Consider the following 18,387-nt stretch of genomic DNA (forward strand, 5'->3'; position numbering starts at 1 on the left):
TTGCCTGGAAGAGTGCAGCTCCAACAACACTCAAGAAGCTTGACCCAATCCAGGACAAAGCAGCCCATTTGATTGGGACTACATCTGCAAGCATCCACTCTCTCTACCACCAACACTCAGCAGCAGTGTGTATAAGATGTATTGCAGAAATTCACCAAAGCTCCTTAGACAGCACCTTCCAAACCCATGACTACTTCCATTTGGAAGGTCAAGGGCAGCAGATATACTTGATCACTACCACATTCAAGTTCCCCTCCAAGCCACTCACCATCCTGGCTTGGAAATATATTGCTATTCCTTCAGTGTTGCTAAGACACAATCCTGGAATTCCCTCCCTAATGGCATGATGGGTCACCGCACAGGAGATGGATCACAACAGTTAAAGAAGGCAGCACACCACCTCTTTCTCAAGGGCAACTAGAGACTGGGAATAAATGCTGGTCCAGCCAGCGATGCTCACATCCTACAAATGTATATTTAAAAAATTGCTGCCATCGTGAGAAGAATCCTTTTTACCCCCTCTCTGCTTTCAGCCAGACAGCCAAAAAGTGCCTTAACTATTAATTCAATTGCTCTGTCATTTTAATCTTTGAGAGTGTAGAAAGTTATAACTGGTGCTTAAAGATTAAAATTTTGCTTGCCGTTTAAATTTTTAAAAAAATCAAACTGTTCAAAGATGTTATTACTATAAAACCATATGACATAGGAGCAGAAATTAGACCATTCAGGACGGATGCATGGCAGATGCAGTTTAATGTGGATAAATGTGTGGTTATCCACTTTGGTGGCAAGAACAGGAAGGCAGATTACTACCTAAATGGAATCAAGTTAGGTAAAGGGGCAGTACAACGAGATCTAGGTGTTGTACATCAGTCAATGAAAGCAAGCATGCAAGTACAGCAGGCAGTGATTATATTAGATTCCCTACAGTGTGGAAATAGGCCCTTCGGCCCAACAAGTCCACACCGACCCTCCGAAGAGTAACCCACCCCCCCTCTGATTTATACACCTCACACTATGGACAAGTTAGCATGACCAATTGACCTGACCTGCACGTTTTTGGAATGTGGGAGGAAACCGGAGCACCCGGAGGAAACCCACGCAGACACAGGGAGAATGTGCAAACTCCACACAGACAGTCACCCGAGGCTGGAATCGAATTTGGGACTCTGGTGCTGTGAGGTAGCAGTGCTAACCACTGAGCCACTTTGCCGCCCCCAACAGTGAAGAAAGCTAATAGCATGCTGGCCTTCATAACAAGAGGAATTGAGTAGAGAAGCAAAGAGTTCTTTCTGCAGCTGTTCAGGGCCCTGGTGAGACTGCACCTGGAGTATTGTGTGCAGTTTTGGTCTCCAAATTTGAGGAAAGACATTCTGGCTATTGAGGGAGTGCAGCGTACGTTCATGAGGTCAGTTCCTGGAATGGCGGGACTATCTTATGCTGAAAGATTGGAGTGACTGGGCTTGTATATGCTTGAGTTTAGAAGGCTGAGAGGAGATCTGATTGAGACGTATAAGATTATTAAAGGATTGGACACTCTGGAGGCAGGAAGCATGTTTCCACTGTTGGGAGAGTCCCGAACCAGAGGACATAGTTTAAAAATAAGGGGTAGGCCACTTAGAACAGAGTTGAGGAGAAACTTCTTCACCCAGAGAGTGGTGGGTGAATGGAATGCTCTGCCCCAGAAGGCTGTGGAGGCCAAGTCTCTGGATACTTTCAAGAAAGAGTTGGATAGAGCTCTTAAGGCTGGTGGAATCAAGGGTTATGGGGATAAGGCAGAAACAGGATACTGATTGAGGATGATCAGCCATGATCATAATGAATGGTGGTGCTGGCTTGAAGGGCAGAATGGCCTACTCCTGCACCTATTGTCTATTGTCTATTATCAAGTCTGCTAAGCCATTCAATCATGGATGATAAATTTCTCAATCCCATTCTCTCACTTTCTCCCTGTAATCCTTGATACTCAGGAACCTATCTATCTCAGTTTTAATATACTCAATGACTTGTCCTCCACAGCCACTCTCTGGCTGAAGATGTTTCTCCTTGTCTCCATTCTATAAAGTCTTCCTTTTGTTCTAAGGCCATGCCCTCGGGTCCTAGTCTCTTCTGCCAGTGGAGACATCTTCCCAACATTCACATTGTCCAGCAATTCTTTATTCTGTATGCTTCAATTAGATCCCCCCACATCCTTCTAAACTCCAATAAGTATAAGAAACCAGAGTCCTTTAAATGTTCCTCATATGTTAAGCTTTTCATTCGTAGGACCATTCTTGTGAACCTCCTTTGAACATGTTACAGGGCCAGTATATCCTTCCTGAGATATGGGGCCCAAAACTGTGCACAATACTCCAAATGTGGTCTGGCCAGAGCCTTATAGAGCCTCAGAAATACATGCTTGTTTTTATTTTCAAGTCCTCTGAAAATAAATGCCATTATTGCATTTGCCTTTCTAATTACTGACTCAATGTGCAAGTTTACGTTGACAGAATCCTGTCTAGAACTCCCCAAGTCACTTTGCACTTCAGACTTCTGAATTTTCTCCCCATTTGGAAAATAGTCCATGCCTCTAGTCTTCCTACCAAGGTGCGTGACCTCACACTTTCCCACATTGAACTCCATCTGTCATTTCTTTGCCCACTCTCCTAACCTGTCTAAATCCTTCTGCAGCCTCTCCACCTCTTCAGTGCTACCAGTCCCTCTACCTATTTTTGTACCATTTGCACATTAGCCATAAGATACATCACAAATGTATAAAGTGTAAAGTTGTGGTCCCAACACTGAGCATTACAGAACACCACTTGTCACTGGCTGCCATTCTGAGAAGGACCCTTTATCCCTACTCTCTGCTTTCTGCCAGACAGCCAAGCTTCTATCATTGCTAGCACCTTGCCTCTGACACCATGGGACTTTGTCTTACTTAGTAGCCTCCTGTGTGGCACCTTGTCAAAGGCCTTCTTGAAGTCCAGGTTGATAACATCCATTGGATCTCCTTAGTCTAATCTGGCCATTACTTCCTCAAAAAATTCTAGCAGATTTGTCAGGCATAACCTACCCTTGATTAAACCATGCTGACTTTGTGCCCTATTTTACCAGACACTTCCAAGTATTCAGAAATCTTATCCTTCACAATGGATTCCAGGATCTTACCCATGATGGAGGTTAGCCTAATCATTCTGTAATTTTCTGTCTTTTGCCTTACTCCCTTTTGAAACGGGGGTGTCATGTTAGCCATTTTCCAGTCTTCTGGGACCCTCTCTGATTCTAGCGATTCCTGAAAGATTACCACTAATGCCTCCACTATCTCTTCAGCTATCTCTCTGAGAACTCTGGGGTGTCGTCCATCTGGCCCAGGTGATTTATCCACCTTCAGATCATTTAGTTTTTCTAGCACCTTCTCCTTGGTGATGACCACCAAATCAGCTCTGCCCCCTCACTCTCTTGAACGTTTGGGATATTTACTCATGTCTTCCACTGTGAAGACTGACGTGAAGTAATTATTCAGTTCCTCAGCCATTTCCTTTTTCCCACTACTATCTCTCCAGTATCATTTTCGAGCAGCACAATATCTTTTGCCTCTCATTTGCCTTTTATATATCTAAAGAAATGCTTACAGTCTTCCTTTATACCAATCTCATATTTAATCTTTTCCCTTCTAATTTCTTTTTTTTCCCATCTGTTGGCCTTTGTAAGCTTCCCAATCCTCTGGTTTCTCTCTGCCCTTCGTCACATTATATGCTTTCTCTATTACACATCTCTGGAGCAGCTGAGACTTGAACTGGGCCTCTTGGTCCACAGATAGGGACTCTGTGCTGCAAAGTCCCTAATGTTTTATTGGGTATTATTAATGAACTTGTCCAGTGATGCTGTTACACATCTCTGGAGCACATGGGAATTGAACTCTAGCCTTTAGGCTCAGAGGTATGGACATATCACCACACCATAAGATCTCCTACCTTTTTAATAATGTTTTTATATTATATTTTTGAATCAACCTGTTAAGAGGTGTTGTTACACATGTTTGTAGCAGGTGGGCCTTGAACCCAAGTCTCATGGCTCAGAAATAGGGAATCTACCATTATGCCACCATCTCTCCTTAAAATAATGAAGGAAGAGGGTAGTTTTATGAAATAACCTGTTACGATGCATCTCTGCAGCAGATTGGACTTGAACCCAAACCTTCTGGCTCAGATACAGGACCACTACCACTGTATTATTAGGAGCCTTACATTCTTAAATTTAGGCCAGAATCATTTTCCGCAGTTTCAGTTACCCACGGTTTACTGCGGCCGGAACATTTTATAGGGAACCTTCCAGAACCAGGAACTAGGAGGCTGCAGGGAAGGTATATTTCCCATTGAAATGAATGGGTTCGCTCCTATCCATGGTTTCGGACTTCCACGGTAGTTCCTGAAACGTATCCCCCACGGGTACTGGGGGACTGCTGTACTGCTAACTCTTCACACCTGCTGATGCTTAATTTTTCTGACTGCTGCTGCATCACTAACTGCCTGCTTTCAGATCACTTTTAATCTATCAGTTTGCTAAGTTATTACATTAATTGCTAAGCTTTTGTTCTCTTTGCTATCTCATGAACATTTTTGCATCAACTTATTCAGAGTTTCTGGATCAGGTGGGACTTAAACCCTTATGGTATGGTGATACTGTCCTTTCCTCTAAGCCAGAAGACCTGGGTTCAACTTCCATCTGCTCCAGAGGTACAATAACATCTTTGAACAGGTTGATGAGAAAATATCTGCTCTTTACTAGTAAGGGCTCTTGTGGTGCAGTAGTACCATCTCTAGAAGGCTGAGTTCAAATCCAACCTACTCCAGAGGTGCATCATATATCTTTTCTGAACAGGCTGGTTAGAAAATATCTAAAGGCAGGAAAGTGTGAGTCAAACGTAGCCAGTTTGGCATCATCAATGTGAAGACATTTAACATTTTGAGTCCAGTTTGACTCTTGTTTGGAACACAGATTAATTTATGTAGACTGATAATGGTATTTTAGCAACAATGAATTGGTAATAATTGTTTTTATATATTACCTTTTGTAAGCAGGGTTGGAGGATACGTTCACATGATGCTTATGGCCCTCGCCCTGATGAGTAAGTATTTATTCTCCAATTTACTTTATATTATGTTTATAGCTTGATCATAAGTTATAATAAAGGTGATTTTAAGTTTTGCGGATAAGACTTCTCATCTTCGTTTCCCTTTTAGGTGAGATGTTAAAACTGTTACATGTTACTTTCCTTGCTTTCTTCTTAACAGTTGATAAGAAGTCGGGGTTGGGGGTTCCAAAACTAGATGGCATAGTTTTAAGGTGAAAGGGGAAAGATTTAAGAAATACCTGAAGAGTAACTTTTTCATGTAGATGATGGTACGTGTATGGAATGAGCTGCCAGGAGATGTGATGGAGGCTGGTACAATTACAACATTTAAACGCAGCTGGATGGGTCCATGACTAGGAACGGTTTAGAGGGAAATGGGCCAAATGCTGGCAAAATGGGACTCGGTGAGATTGGGATGTCTGGTCTATTTGGCGTGGACAAGTTGAACTGATGGTCTGTTTTTGTGCTGTATGGCTTTATGGTGCTTTGGTATATACAAAAAGGACAGCTTTATCTGCTCATTAAAGGCAGTTGTTGGTGTCACACTCTCATTGAGTCATTCAGTCTTTTGAGACTGACTGGTTGTTTTCTCTGAATTATTTCTGAGTTTCGTCATATCTTTTGACACTCTGGAAATCTGCTTTGAATTTTTTAGCCATATTAAGCATTTGTTGTCTCTTGGACTCTCGTGTACTCTCACTTTCTTCAGCCATCTCTTTTCTTTCATCCTTTCCCTGAAAATGCAATGCCAAAGGGGTAAGCTTTAAAGTAAATAGGCGGAAACATATGCGTTAAATTTTTTTTATTTCTGCAGCCCCTATGAGGTTTGTGCCACTGCACTACAATGTTTATGATCTATAATAAGCCATCAATGTCACACATGGGGAATTTGTGTGTATTTTATATTAACTTTAGTGTAATTGGCAAAGCTAACATTTATTGGCCATAACTGCCTGACCCTTGGCATAGTGGTTATTCTTCACATGGATTCGCTGCAGTCTGTGTGGCAAAGCTGCTCACACAATCTTGTAGGGGCAAGGAACATATACAGAACATAGAACAGCAGTTCTGGGATATTGACCCAGTGATAATTGAGATACTGTACATTCCAAGTTGGAACGGTATGTGACTTGGAAGGGAACTAGGTGGTGTTCTCATGCTGCCCTTACATTTCAAGGTGGTTGAAGATATTATTAAGAATTGAAAAAGCCATGGTGAATTACGTAGTGCAACTGATATGTATTGTGCATTGCAATCGCATCATGCTTGTGGTAGAGGGAGCAAAGTTTTTTTACAAGGTGCTGAAGATGCCCTCTGATTTGTACAGTAATTCCCCCTATTGAAAATTACAATAAGATTTTCTTCATTTCAGTGTCCCCGCATTAGACTTGAGGAGACTTGGTGATTCAGATGGTGAGGTAAACTCTGACTCATACTCTAAAATTGAATTTTTGAAATGCCATTGTGACTTTGAAACTGATTAAAAGTCTGGAATGAGATTTTGTTCTAAAATTTTGCCCAAATAGGGATTGATTTTTAGAGCTCCAGTTCCAGATTCTAAATTCAGAATTTGCTTGATATTTAAAGAAAGCTGGTTTCTGAACTATATCTTTTCCTGATGTTCTGTAGTGGAGAAGCCTGAACACATAAAGAAAATGAAAATATATTACTTCTCTGGAAATTTTGCTAGAATAATCTCCCTTTTTTGCTTTTCTTACATATTTTTGCAACGTTCTGCATTTTTCCTAACCTGAACATCATGATTTGTACAGCTGATGCATGCTCTTAGACTGTTGCAATATGAAAACAGGCTAGTGTGCACTGGTGTTTTAATCCATAGGCATCAATGTCCTACTCATGCACCGGAGGCTTTTAATATTCCTGTTTATAAAAAGAAAATAACTAACTTTAATAATGCATCTGAAATCTCCTTCAACAGTGCTTTATAGCATGGAATACCACATTCTTTGAAAGGATGCTCCTGTGAATTGCCTCAGGGATTGTTCTACTACGTTAAAGATGTATTGGAGGGAATTAAAAGGTTTAAATGGAGCTTTATGAGCTATTTGCCATTTAGCCCATATATCCAACAAATTGTATTAGTATAAACACTGCATGATAATTGCTATTTGACCATGTAAATGCTCAACTTAATTGAGATTGCTGTTGATTAACACCTATACCAATTCTTCCTTGCAGAATGATTTATCTTATACACCTGTGATGAAAGAACATCCTCGCTTAGCGTCTCCAGATTCTACCTCGACTATTAGCTGGGGTACACCCTTTCCAGCTCCGTTTCCCCATCGCCGCACCTACCGTGAGGTCTGTTTATGATGTGAATGGCTGACTCTTGATCAGAGAGTGCACATCCCAGGATGGTTTTTATTTTATCACGTACAAGCTGTAATAGAATTGTAACAACATAGAGCACTATTATAATTCCAGCTAATGGTAGTATTATCAAGTCAGATCCCAGAGTGAAACATAGCTCATTTGATAATAAACTTTATTTTTGTAAATTGTTTATTGTATCTGAATGCACCTTATATAAGGAATAAGGTAAATGAGCTTGTGGCACAGATCAAAATTGGCAGGTATGACATGGTGGGCATCACGGAGACATGGCTGGAAGGAGATCAGGATTGGGAGCTGAATATTGAAGGATATACATCCTATCAAAAAGATAGGCAGGTGGATAGAGGGGATAGGGTTGCCCTATTAGTAAGAAATGAATTAAATCAATAGTAAGAAATGAAGTAGGGTCAGATAGTGTAGAATCTGTGTGGGTAGAATTGAGGAACTGTAAAGGTAAAAAGCTTTTGGAGTCACGTAGAGGCCTCTAAACAGTAGTCAGGAGCTGGGGCACGAGATACACCAGGTGATAGAAAACATGTGTAGGAAAGGCAAAGTTACAGTGATCATGGGGATTTCAATACGCAGGTGGACTGGGAACATCAAGTTGGTAGTGGTTCACAAGAAAGGGAGTTTGTGGGATGTCTACAAGATGGCTTTTTTGAGCAGCTTGTGATGGAGCCCACTGAGGAACAGGCAATACTGGATTTAGTGTTGTGCAATAAGGCAGACTTAATTCGGGACCTTAAAGTCAGGGAACACTTAAGAGGCAGTGATCATAACATGATTGAATTTACTCTGCAATTTGACAGAGAGAAAATAGAGTCAAAGGTAATGGTATTTCAGCTGAATAAAGGCAAATACAGAGGCATGAGGGAGGAACTGGGTTGAATTGACTGGGAGACGAGCCTAGCAGGAAAGATATTGGAACAGCAAAGGCAGGAGGTTCTGCAAGTAATTTAGAAGACACAGCAGAGATTCACCCGAGGAAAAAGAAGCATGGTACAGGGAGAATGAGGTGACCACAGCTGACTAGGGAAGTCAGGGGTAGCATAAAAGCAAGAGAAAGCATACAATGCAGGGAAGAACAGTGGGAAACTGGAAGATTGGGAAGCTTACAAAGAGCAACAGAGGGCAACAAAAAAGAAATAAGGAAGGAGAAGATTAAATATGAGGGTAAGCTAGCCAGTAGTATAAAGGAAGTCTTTGAGGTTCTTTAGAGAAATAATGGGCAGAAGAGTGGCAAAAGTGGATATTGGATCACTGAAAAATGGCGCAGGAAAGATAGTAGTGGGAAACAAAGAAATGGCTGAGAAACTGAATAATTACTTTGCGTCAGCCTTCACAGCAGAAGACACAAATAATATCCCAAAAATTCAAGAGTGTGAGGGGGCAGAGCTGAGTACGGTGACCATAACCAAAGAGAAGGTGCTAGAAAAACTGAATAGCCTGAAGGTGGATAAATCATCTGAACTGGATGGACTACACCCCTTTGACAAGGTGCCACACTGAGGCTACTGAGTAAGATAAGGGCCTGTGGTGCTAGCGGCAAGGTGCTAGCATGGATAGAAGCTTGGCTGTCTGGCAGAAAGCAGAATGGGAATAAAAGGGTCCTCCTCAGGATGACAGTTGGTGACAAGTGGTGTTCCACAAGGCTCAGTGTTGGAACCACAACTTTAGGCTTCATACATTAACGATCTAGATGAAGGAACTGCGAGCATTCTGGCTACGTTTGAAGACGATAAAAATATAGGTAGAGGGACAGGTAGCACTGAGGAGGCAGAGAGGCTGCAGAAGGATTTGGACAGGGTTAGGAGAGTGGGCAAAGAAGTAACAGATGCAGTTCATTGTGGGAAAGTGAGAGATCATGCACCTTTGTAGGAAGAATAGAGGCATGGACTATTTTCTAAATGGGGAGAAAATTCAGAAGCCTGAAGTGCAAAGAGACTTGGGAGTTCTAGTAAACTTGAGAGAGAAGTGAGGAAGGTAAATGCAATGATGGCATTTATTTCAAGAGGACTTGGATATAAAAGCAAGGATGTACTTCTGAGACTCTATAAAGCTCTGGTTAGGTCACATTTGGAGTAATGTGCGCAGTTTTGGGCCCCATATCTTAGGAAGGATGCACTAACTCTGGAGCGTGTTCAGAGGAGATGCACTAGAATGGACAGGAATGAACAACTTAACATATGAGGAACATTTGAGGACTCTTGGTCTACACTCAGTGGGGTTTAGAGGGATGAAAGGCAATCTAATTGAAACTAACAGAATACTGAATGGCCTGAACAGAGTGGATGTTGGGAAGATGTTTCCATTGGTAGGAGAGACTAGGACTCAAGGCAACAGCCTTAGAGTAAAGGGAAGACTTTTTAGAACTGAGATAAGAAGAAACTTCTTCAGCCAGAGAGTGGTGAACCTATGGAATTCATTGCCACGGAAGGCTGTGGAGTCCAGGTCATTGAGAGTATTTAAGATGGAGATAGATAGGTTCTTGATTGTAAAGGGGATCAATGGTTAGGGGGAGAAAGCAACGTGAATGGATTTGTGAAACGTATCAGCCATGATTGAATGCTGGAGCAGACTTGATGGGCTGAATAGCCTATTTTCTGCTCCTCTGTCTTACGGTCTTATAGTAGTCAGTGGACATTTCAATGAAAGGCTGCCAATGTACTTTTAAGGAAAGAAAATCACTTTTGTTCCTTGTAAAAGTAAAAACAGCCACATATTTAACATTATATTAGAATTATTGAAATGGTCTTAATACAACTACTTAGAACTAAAGATTTAGCCCCTTTATCCTCAACACCAACTTCACAGATACTCACCTCAGAGAGAGGTCATCCTGTTTCTACTGTACTTTGATGATGGAGTAGTGAATTTTATAGATGTTGAGCCAATCATGTGGGCTGCTTAGTCCTGGATGGTATCAAAGTTCTTGAGTTTCTCAGCTTAAACTAATCATAGAACATCCAGTGTCAAATTGGGAGTGACTGTGGGTGATATCCTGTTCTGATGCATTTTCACAGAGGATGATCATGGGCTTTAACATAACGGAAATCCAAAAAGATCCCCAAAGCTCTCACCCACTTATAAAATAGTTGATAGGTGACAACAAATTAATGATTACATTTCTGCTTCCTTTAAAAAAAGAAAATTTATGGTTATATTCAGAGTTCTTTTTTGTGAAAATAGCATTGTTCATCCTTGATTATAAACCAGAAAATTGGATGCACAAGTGTTGAAACTCCATTTGTGATTTTCTTTACCTTCATTGGCTGGTGAAATCACTCCATTACATTCATAGTGTTAGTGATAACGCCAAGGCATCAGTAATCCAAAGACTGGGACAAATGATTCACAGCCACGAAATCAGATCCCATCATTGGTGCAGTTACTCAAATCTGGAGTAAAAAAATGACCTAACAATGACCATGTAACCACTGTGGATTGTTATAAAAACCTATCTCGTTCAGTAAAATCCTTTTAGGGAGGCAGTCTGCCTCCCCCCCCCCCCCCCCCCCCCCCCTTATCTGATCTGGCTTGTATGTGATTTCAGACCTACAGCAATGTGGTCAAGTCTTAACTACCCTCTGGGCAAATAGGAATAAAATGATGGCTGAGCCAGTAATGCTCACACCCCATGAATAAATTAGAAACAAATTAAATCCTTAAACAACTTTGTAATAAAAAGCTGACATCTGTAATGGTGACCATGAAACTAAGAGATGTCATTGAAACCATCTGGTTCACTCATGTCTTCTGGGTTTGATAACTGCCAATGGTCTACAGATGTCTCCAGACCTACAACAGTATGGTTGGCTCTGATGAAAGGTCATCAGCCTGAAACATTAGCTCTGTTTGCCTCCACAGATGCTTTCCAGCTGTTTTCAAATTCTTAATTCAGATTTGTCAAAGCATTGTGTAAAGCAATATCGTGCTTTTGTGTTGGTTGGCTCTGAACCTCCCTCCAAAATGATCAAGCTACAAACTACTCAGTTGCAGCAGAAATCAATATGATGGATTAAGTTGGCAGTTCACCACCATCTTTTCAAGTGTAGTTGGCCTGGGCAATAAATGTTGGACTCTCCAGCAATGCCCACATCCTGAATGAAATTAATAATTAACAAAATAAATCATGTATATTTTCACACTCCCTTCCTAGTGTGGATGTCACAGAAATCAGTATGACCTATATGTTGGTTATATTCTCCTATATTTTTAATTGTAAAATCTGACAGGCAATTTGCACATAGAAGTCTCCTACAAACAGCAATATATTAAAGATATACAGATCATTCTTTTTCTTAGTGATGTTGATTGAGAGAAAAATATTAGCAAGGAATTGGCGACTACTCCCCTGCCCATCTCCAAAATTATGCCAAGGAATCTTTTGCATACACCTCTGGGGTAGACGGGATTACTGTCTAAAGTCTCATCCTTAACGCAATACTTCAGCCGTCAGTGCAGCAACTGTCACAGCAGCCACAGTGTTTTGCAAAGAATTTATACTACCCTTTGAGCAGAGGGATTAATAATTCCTGATTTTAGTCCTGGCCCTTATTACTTCTGCCTGGATATCTTTCTAAAGAGACTATTTTAACTTATCTGATATTCAGCCATGTCCAGTAGAAGAGATGACCATACCTGAGAACCTGCCTGCACCTTCAGAGAGTTACAAGCTGAAATATCAACAGTACAAGGAGGAAATGAAGATGAATTACAAGGAACACAGCCAACAAAAAATCCAGAGGAGCAAATCAAACTCTTCAGGTCAACAGCCAACACCAGCTATTCTCCAGATGCAGGTACCTTGCAGGAGGGAATGAGGGTAGTAGAAAAGCTAATCTTTCATTTGATTGGCACAAGTTTATTAAGTTACATCTTCCTGTGGTGAGGAGCTAGAAAGGAGCTAGGAGGCTTATATTCGAGGTTTCATGTGGAGAAATCACCCAGAATCAGTCAGTATGTCGAATGAATACTGGTACATTAACCTTCCCGTCAAGGAAAATGTAGTACAATAAAGTATTTCCATTATGATAATGTAGCTCCTAATGTCTTGATTGCATGTCATGTAGGACCATATTTAGTTCTGGACATTGCAACTCAGGAAGAATACATTGACCTTGGGTGCAGTAACAATTCATCACAATAGCATGGGTCAGAAGTGCTCAATTGTAAACACTGATCATACAGTCTAGGCTTGCATTCCGCCTGGTGATAGAGAATTGATTTGTCATTTGATGGAGGTGATTAAGATGATTAAAGCAGTTGATTTTTTATTGAAAGAAGCTGTTTCCTCAAGTGGGTGAGTTCAACATAATACAGGGAGATAAAGATTTGTACACCTATTGTCTTTCATGGTGTCTCACACTTGCACACACACAGCATGGGTGCTGAGGAAAATATAAGCACTACCGCAGTTAGGCGGTAGTGTGGGGGTAAAGTAAAAAGAAAACAGAAAAAAATGGAAAGAAGAAAGAATAAAAAAAACAGGGGGAACTAGCCATTTGGACATGGAACTGGCTTGAAGGTAGAAAACAGAGGTTTTTGGTGGAGTTGGAGGGTTATTTTTCAGACTGGAGGCCTGCGATCATTGGAGTGCCACAAAGATCAGTGCTGGGTCCACTACTTTTCGCCATTTATATAAATGATTTGGACGTGAACATAGGAGATATAGTTAGTAAGCTTGCAGATGACACAAAAATTGGAGGTGTAGTGGACAGTGAAGAAGGTTACTAAAACGGGATCTTGATCAGATGGGCCAATGGGTTGAGGACTGGCAGATAGAGTTTAATTTAGATAAATGTGAGTTGCTGGCATTTTGGGAAAGCAAATCTTAGCAGGACTTATACTCTTAATGGTAAGGTCTTAGGGAGTGTTGCTGAACAAAGAGACTTTTGAGTGCAGGTTCATAGCTGAAAGTAGAATCGCAGGTAGATAGGATAGTGAAGAAGGTGTTTGGTATGCTTTCCTTTATTGGTCAGAATATTGAGTACAGGATTTGGGAGGTCATGTTGCGGGTATACAGGACCAATGTCACTTTTTGGAATATTGCGTGCAATTCTGGTCTCCTTCCTATCGGAAAGAAGTTGTGAAACTTGAAAGAGTTTAGAAAAGATTTACAAGGATGGTGCCAGGGTTGGAGGATTTGAGCGATCGGGGGAGGCTGAATAGGCTAGGGCGGTTTTTCCCTGGAGGTCAGAGGCTGAGGGGTGACCTGCTAGAGGTTTATTAAATCATGAAGGGCATGGATAGGTTAAATAGACAAGGTCTTTTCCCCGGCGTGGAGCAGTCCAGAACTAGAGGGCATAGGTTCAGGGTGAGAGGGGAAAGATATTAAAAAAACCTAGTGGGCAACTTTTTCACATGGAGGGTGGTGCTTGTATGGAATGAGCTATCCAAAGAAATGGTGAAGGCTGGTACAATTGCAACATTTAAAAGGCATCTGGATGGGTATATGAATAGGAAGGGTTTAGAGGGATATGGGCCAAGTGCTAGCAAATGGATATCTGGTCAGCATGGACAAGTTGGACTGAAGGGTCTCTTTCTGTGCTGTACATCTCTGACTCTATGACTCTAATACATGGAGACAACCTTAAAATTAGAGTTAAATGCTTGAGGGCTGATGTCAAGGCAGCATTCTTTCACACAGGGTAGTAGAAGTCTGTAAAAAGGTTTTGAGACTGTGGATTCATTGAACATTTCAAAACTGAGGTTGATAATTTTTTTGTTGACTGATTAAAATACATGGAACCAAGGTGGATAAATGGAGTTGAGATGTAGATCAGCAGTTAACCTGAAAGGGTTAAAACAAATTTTCGTACCGTTCCAACGACTGAAGTTATTTACTGTATTTGGCACAGTAGTGGTGTCCCTACTTCTGGACCAAGAGGCTTAAATTCAAGTGCCGTCCGCTCCAGACGTATGTCACAACATGTCTGAACAGATTGATTAAAAATATTTATGATGGTCTCTTGGAAGAGCAAATGACTTTTGTGTTGTGAGTCTGTTTGCTTGTCAGTTTCTTTTGGACCATGACTTAGGTTAAACATAGCTTGGATCTCTTCGGGGATATCTATATCTCTTATCAAGAGTAACATAGTTTTTGAGTCTAATGTTGCCAGAACTTGAATCATAGTATGCCATAAATGAATGTTACTCAAGCTTATGCATTTTCTGCCAAAGATGTATTGCTGCTTAGTTCTTTAACAGTCTGTAGGCTAGTATTACAAAAAGGATGTTGGTGGTAGGAAATGTGTCCAAAGTAGATTCCTTGAAAAACAGGTGCCAGCTGCAGGCATCTCTTTCAACAATGACATTATTGAACTACCAAGAGAGGCTCGATTGGGGCTCAATGCTTCCTCTTGATCCGACAAATTGTTGATACATTCTTTTATTTTTTTAATTTCTGCAATTGTCAAAAGGAATCTCCAGCTGACCACATGGGTACTGACAGCCTGACTTCTCTTGATGAGAAAGCAACTCTACAGCAATATTACACCAGCAAGCCATTCTCCATGGAGCAAAATATGAAGAGGTTGGAAGCAGTGAGTTGATACTATTTTACTTTGTTTCCTAAGAAAAAACAAGAATTTCTTTCTCATTCTTTAGATTCCCATTGCATTTACCAATCAGAAGAGCAAATACATTGCCAGTTCTCAGATCTTTGCTTACATAGCTGTAGAAATTGCAATGTCTTTTGCTACCTATGAATTTTCTTTATAATTTTTCCAGAAAACATTTATAACCTTGCTTTTATTATTGAGACTGAACATATTATTTGTTTCCTCCTTGTCTTGCTATTGTTTAATTAAGTAATAAGGCATTGGCACACAATGGCACATTTTTCCTTCTCAGGATGTTCAAGCAGATTTTGCAACCAATGAAATACTTCTGCGCAGGCATAAGATGTCTCAAACAACAATCGAGTTACTGACCAGTTCATCTGGTATGTGGCTTAAGTTGATAGGAACAAATTGATTAGCTTTCTTGCACTTTGGATGGGTTTATGGGATGCTTGCATTCATTCCGATAGGGAGGTGGGTTTCGTTTAACTGCCTTGTCTAGAAAACAGCACCTTCAACAACACATTGGTCAGCCCTCCATTACTATTGCTCTGAAGTGTGTTTTTTTTAATATACTCCAGCCTCTCGACGGGCCTTGAATGTCTAATCAAGCACCTTCTAAATTAGTAAAGTCATAGAGTCATACAGCATAGACACAGACCCTTCAGCCCACAGATCAACAAACGCCAAACTATACTAAATCCCATTTACCTACACTTGGTCCATAGACTACAGTGCCCAGCATTTTACATACACATCCAGGTGTTTCCTAAATGTTGTGAGATTACTTGCCTCAACCACCCTTCCAGGCAGCATGTTCCATATATCTAACACACTCTTTGATGAAAATTGTTTTTTTCAGATTTCTGCTAAACTATGTGTTTCTCCCTTTAAATTTATATCCTCTGGTCTTAAACACATCTTCCATGGGGAAGAAAGAGATTCTCATGGTCTACAACTATGGCCTCTCGTAATTTTGTATATCTTAATCAGATCTCCTCTGTTCAAGGGAAACAAATCCAGCCCATCTAGTCTCCCCTCATAACCAAGATTTTTCATCCCAAGGTAATATTCTGGTGAATCTCCAGTCGCCCTTTCCAGTGCAATCACATTCTTCCGATGGCGTGGTGACCAGAATTGCACAGCATTCTATCTGTGGCCTAACCGAGGTTTTATAAACAAGGCTTATAATAAAACTTCCTCTCTCCTATATTCTACACCCCATTCATGATGACAAGCATCAGAGATGCCTCCTTCACCATCCTGTCTACTTTGCTAACACCTTCAGGGACCTATGGTCTTTACACCAAGGTACCTTTGTTCCTCAGTACTCAAAAGGGACATAGCATTCATCCTCCATTTCCTTCCCTTATTAGACTGACCAAAATGAGATTCAAGATGGCAGCAGTCTGAAAAGACTACTGTGTTGGACTCTGTGCCATACCCCAGGCAAGGTGGGCTCTTATCCTACCCATAAGCCAACCCAAGGAAAATCTTTAGTATAAAGCACCTATAACTTAGAATTTGGAGGCTCTGGAGTTGAAATGAAGACATATAAATGAAAGGGAGTCAGGGAGTGCAGCAGGCAGGGCACTCCACAATTGTGAGAGGCACACCCGCAGTCAGTGCCTCCACTCCCATGGTGGCGCCTTTAAGTTCGGTGGAGCAGCAGCATCTATTCACAGAGTTTGCAAAACTGTGAAAAAATTGAAACAATACTGGAACTGATTGCTGGCATACTGACAAAGTATGAGCAGGGGATCCCGGCGTTGGATTGGCGCATGGAAGCGGTATAGCAAAGGACTGCGGCCTTGGACACTGCGATGGCGAACTCAGAGGGGCAGGTCTGAAATTTGGAAGGCCTGATTCGGGCCTTGCTGGAACAAATAGATGATCTCGAAAATTGGTCGGAGAAAAAACTTACATGTCATGGGTCTTCCGGAGCATGAGGAGGTCAAGAACCTGGCTGAGTTTCTTGAGCGGTGGCTCCCGGATTTGCTGGGGCTGGAGATCGAGTCAGGCCGGGTGAGTGTGGAGCGGGCCCACTGGATTGCGATGCGCAGGTCTGGGTCAGATCAGCACCCCCGCCCAGTCCTAGTGCGGTTCCAGCACTATAATGAAAAGCAGTTAATAATAGAAACGTCCAGAAGACTGGGAAGAGATCCACAGGCTATGGTTTATAAAGGTTCGAGGATAATATTTTTTCAAGACTTTTCTGGGGCCATAATTAAGAAAAGGAAGACTTTTGATGATGTAAGGAAAAAATTAAGAGATTTTAAATATTCACTTCTCTGAGGTACCCAGCAGATTTAATTATGGGGGTGTCTGTCTACAACTTTGACACGGTGGAAAAAGCAAAAGAATTTTTGAACTAGCTGAAGTAATAGGCTTGGATCAAGGGGAAAGAGGAAAATTTGTGTGCAGACAATGGCATAATTTTTTTATCTTCTCCTTTGTTCTTTTGCCTTTTCTGGTTCTAGGCCGTATAGGATTGGTATTGCTTTGGTTTGTTTTACATGATATCCGTTTGGTAGTTATCTGTTATTTTACTGTTCTGTTTTTCCGGGTGAGGGATTGAGATGTGGAGGGGGAGGGGAGGGCATCCATTGTTAACTTACAGGAGTGTAAATAACATATACTTTATCAAGTGTAAAAACTATTCCCACAAACAGTGTTTGAATATGGGGATACCTGGCTTACCTGGCTAGGAAGAAAAGTGCTCCGCAGTCCATTGTGTCTGTTAGGGAGAGAACTGGCAACATCTCTCGTGAGTTGAAAATGATTAATGTCAGATTTCGGGAATTGTATGCAGAATTATACTGGTCGGAGGGCTGTGGGGATGGAGTGGCAAGAATGGAATCCTTTTTTGAAAACCTGGACCTCCCCGGTATAAACGCAGATCAGGCCTTCTTTTTAAATGCACCTCTGATGATACAGGCGGTGCAGGTAAGGCATCTCCAAGGTGGCAAGGCACCCAGTCCAGACGGGTTCCCGAGTGAATTTTACAAGGAGTTTATACACGTTAGCTGTACCACTTCTGGAGATGTATAGTCATTCATATAGCCAGGACTGCCTTCCTCCCTCTCAGGGAGGCCAATATCTCCCTTATTTTAAAGAAAGGGAAAGACCTTGAGAATTGTGCATCATACAGACCCATCTCGTCGTTAAATGTGGATTTCAAAATTTTATCAAAGGGGCTGGCTCTGAGGTTGGAAGAGGTGTTGCCTGTTATTACAAAAGAGGACCAGATGGGTTTTATCAAGGGCTGCAGCTCCTCTTACAATATCAGGAGGGTACTGAACATAGTGCAAATATGTAAGCAGAGATTAATTCCTGGCTTGGTGGACTCCC

At 41.4% G+C, this 18,387-nt stretch overlaps 1 protein-coding gene across 4 annotated transcripts in view; it reads left to right on the forward strand.

Annotated features, from left to right (window-relative positions):
- The window catches only part of caps2 (calcyphosine 2), a 52,266-nt gene that overhangs the window by 6,544 nt on the left and 27,335 nt on the right, over window positions 1-18,387 (forward strand). Inside the window, exons 3-7 of one of the 4 annotated variants that reach the window (XM_072551801.1) lie at window positions 5,061-5,110; window positions 6,489-6,534; window positions 7,316-7,441; window positions 12,088-12,276; window positions 14,896-15,018. In XM_072551801.1, the coding sequence (XP_072407902.1) occupies window positions 5,061-5,110; window positions 6,489-6,534; window positions 7,316-7,441; window positions 12,088-12,276; window positions 14,896-15,018 (534 nt within the window). The remainder of the gene's footprint in view (window positions 1-5,060; window positions 5,111-6,488; window positions 6,535-7,315; window positions 7,442-12,087; window positions 12,277-14,895; window positions 15,019-18,387) is intronic. The other 3 variants (XM_072551802.1, XM_072551803.1, XM_072551804.1) reach the window with 3 other exon arrangements.

Source organism: Chiloscyllium punctatum, chromosome 32 (genome assembly GCF_047496795.1).
Source record: "Chiloscyllium punctatum isolate Juve2018m chromosome 32, sChiPun1.3, whole genome shotgun sequence".
Lineage (NCBI taxonomy): Eukaryota > Metazoa > Chordata > Chondrichthyes > Orectolobiformes > Hemiscylliidae > Chiloscyllium > Chiloscyllium punctatum.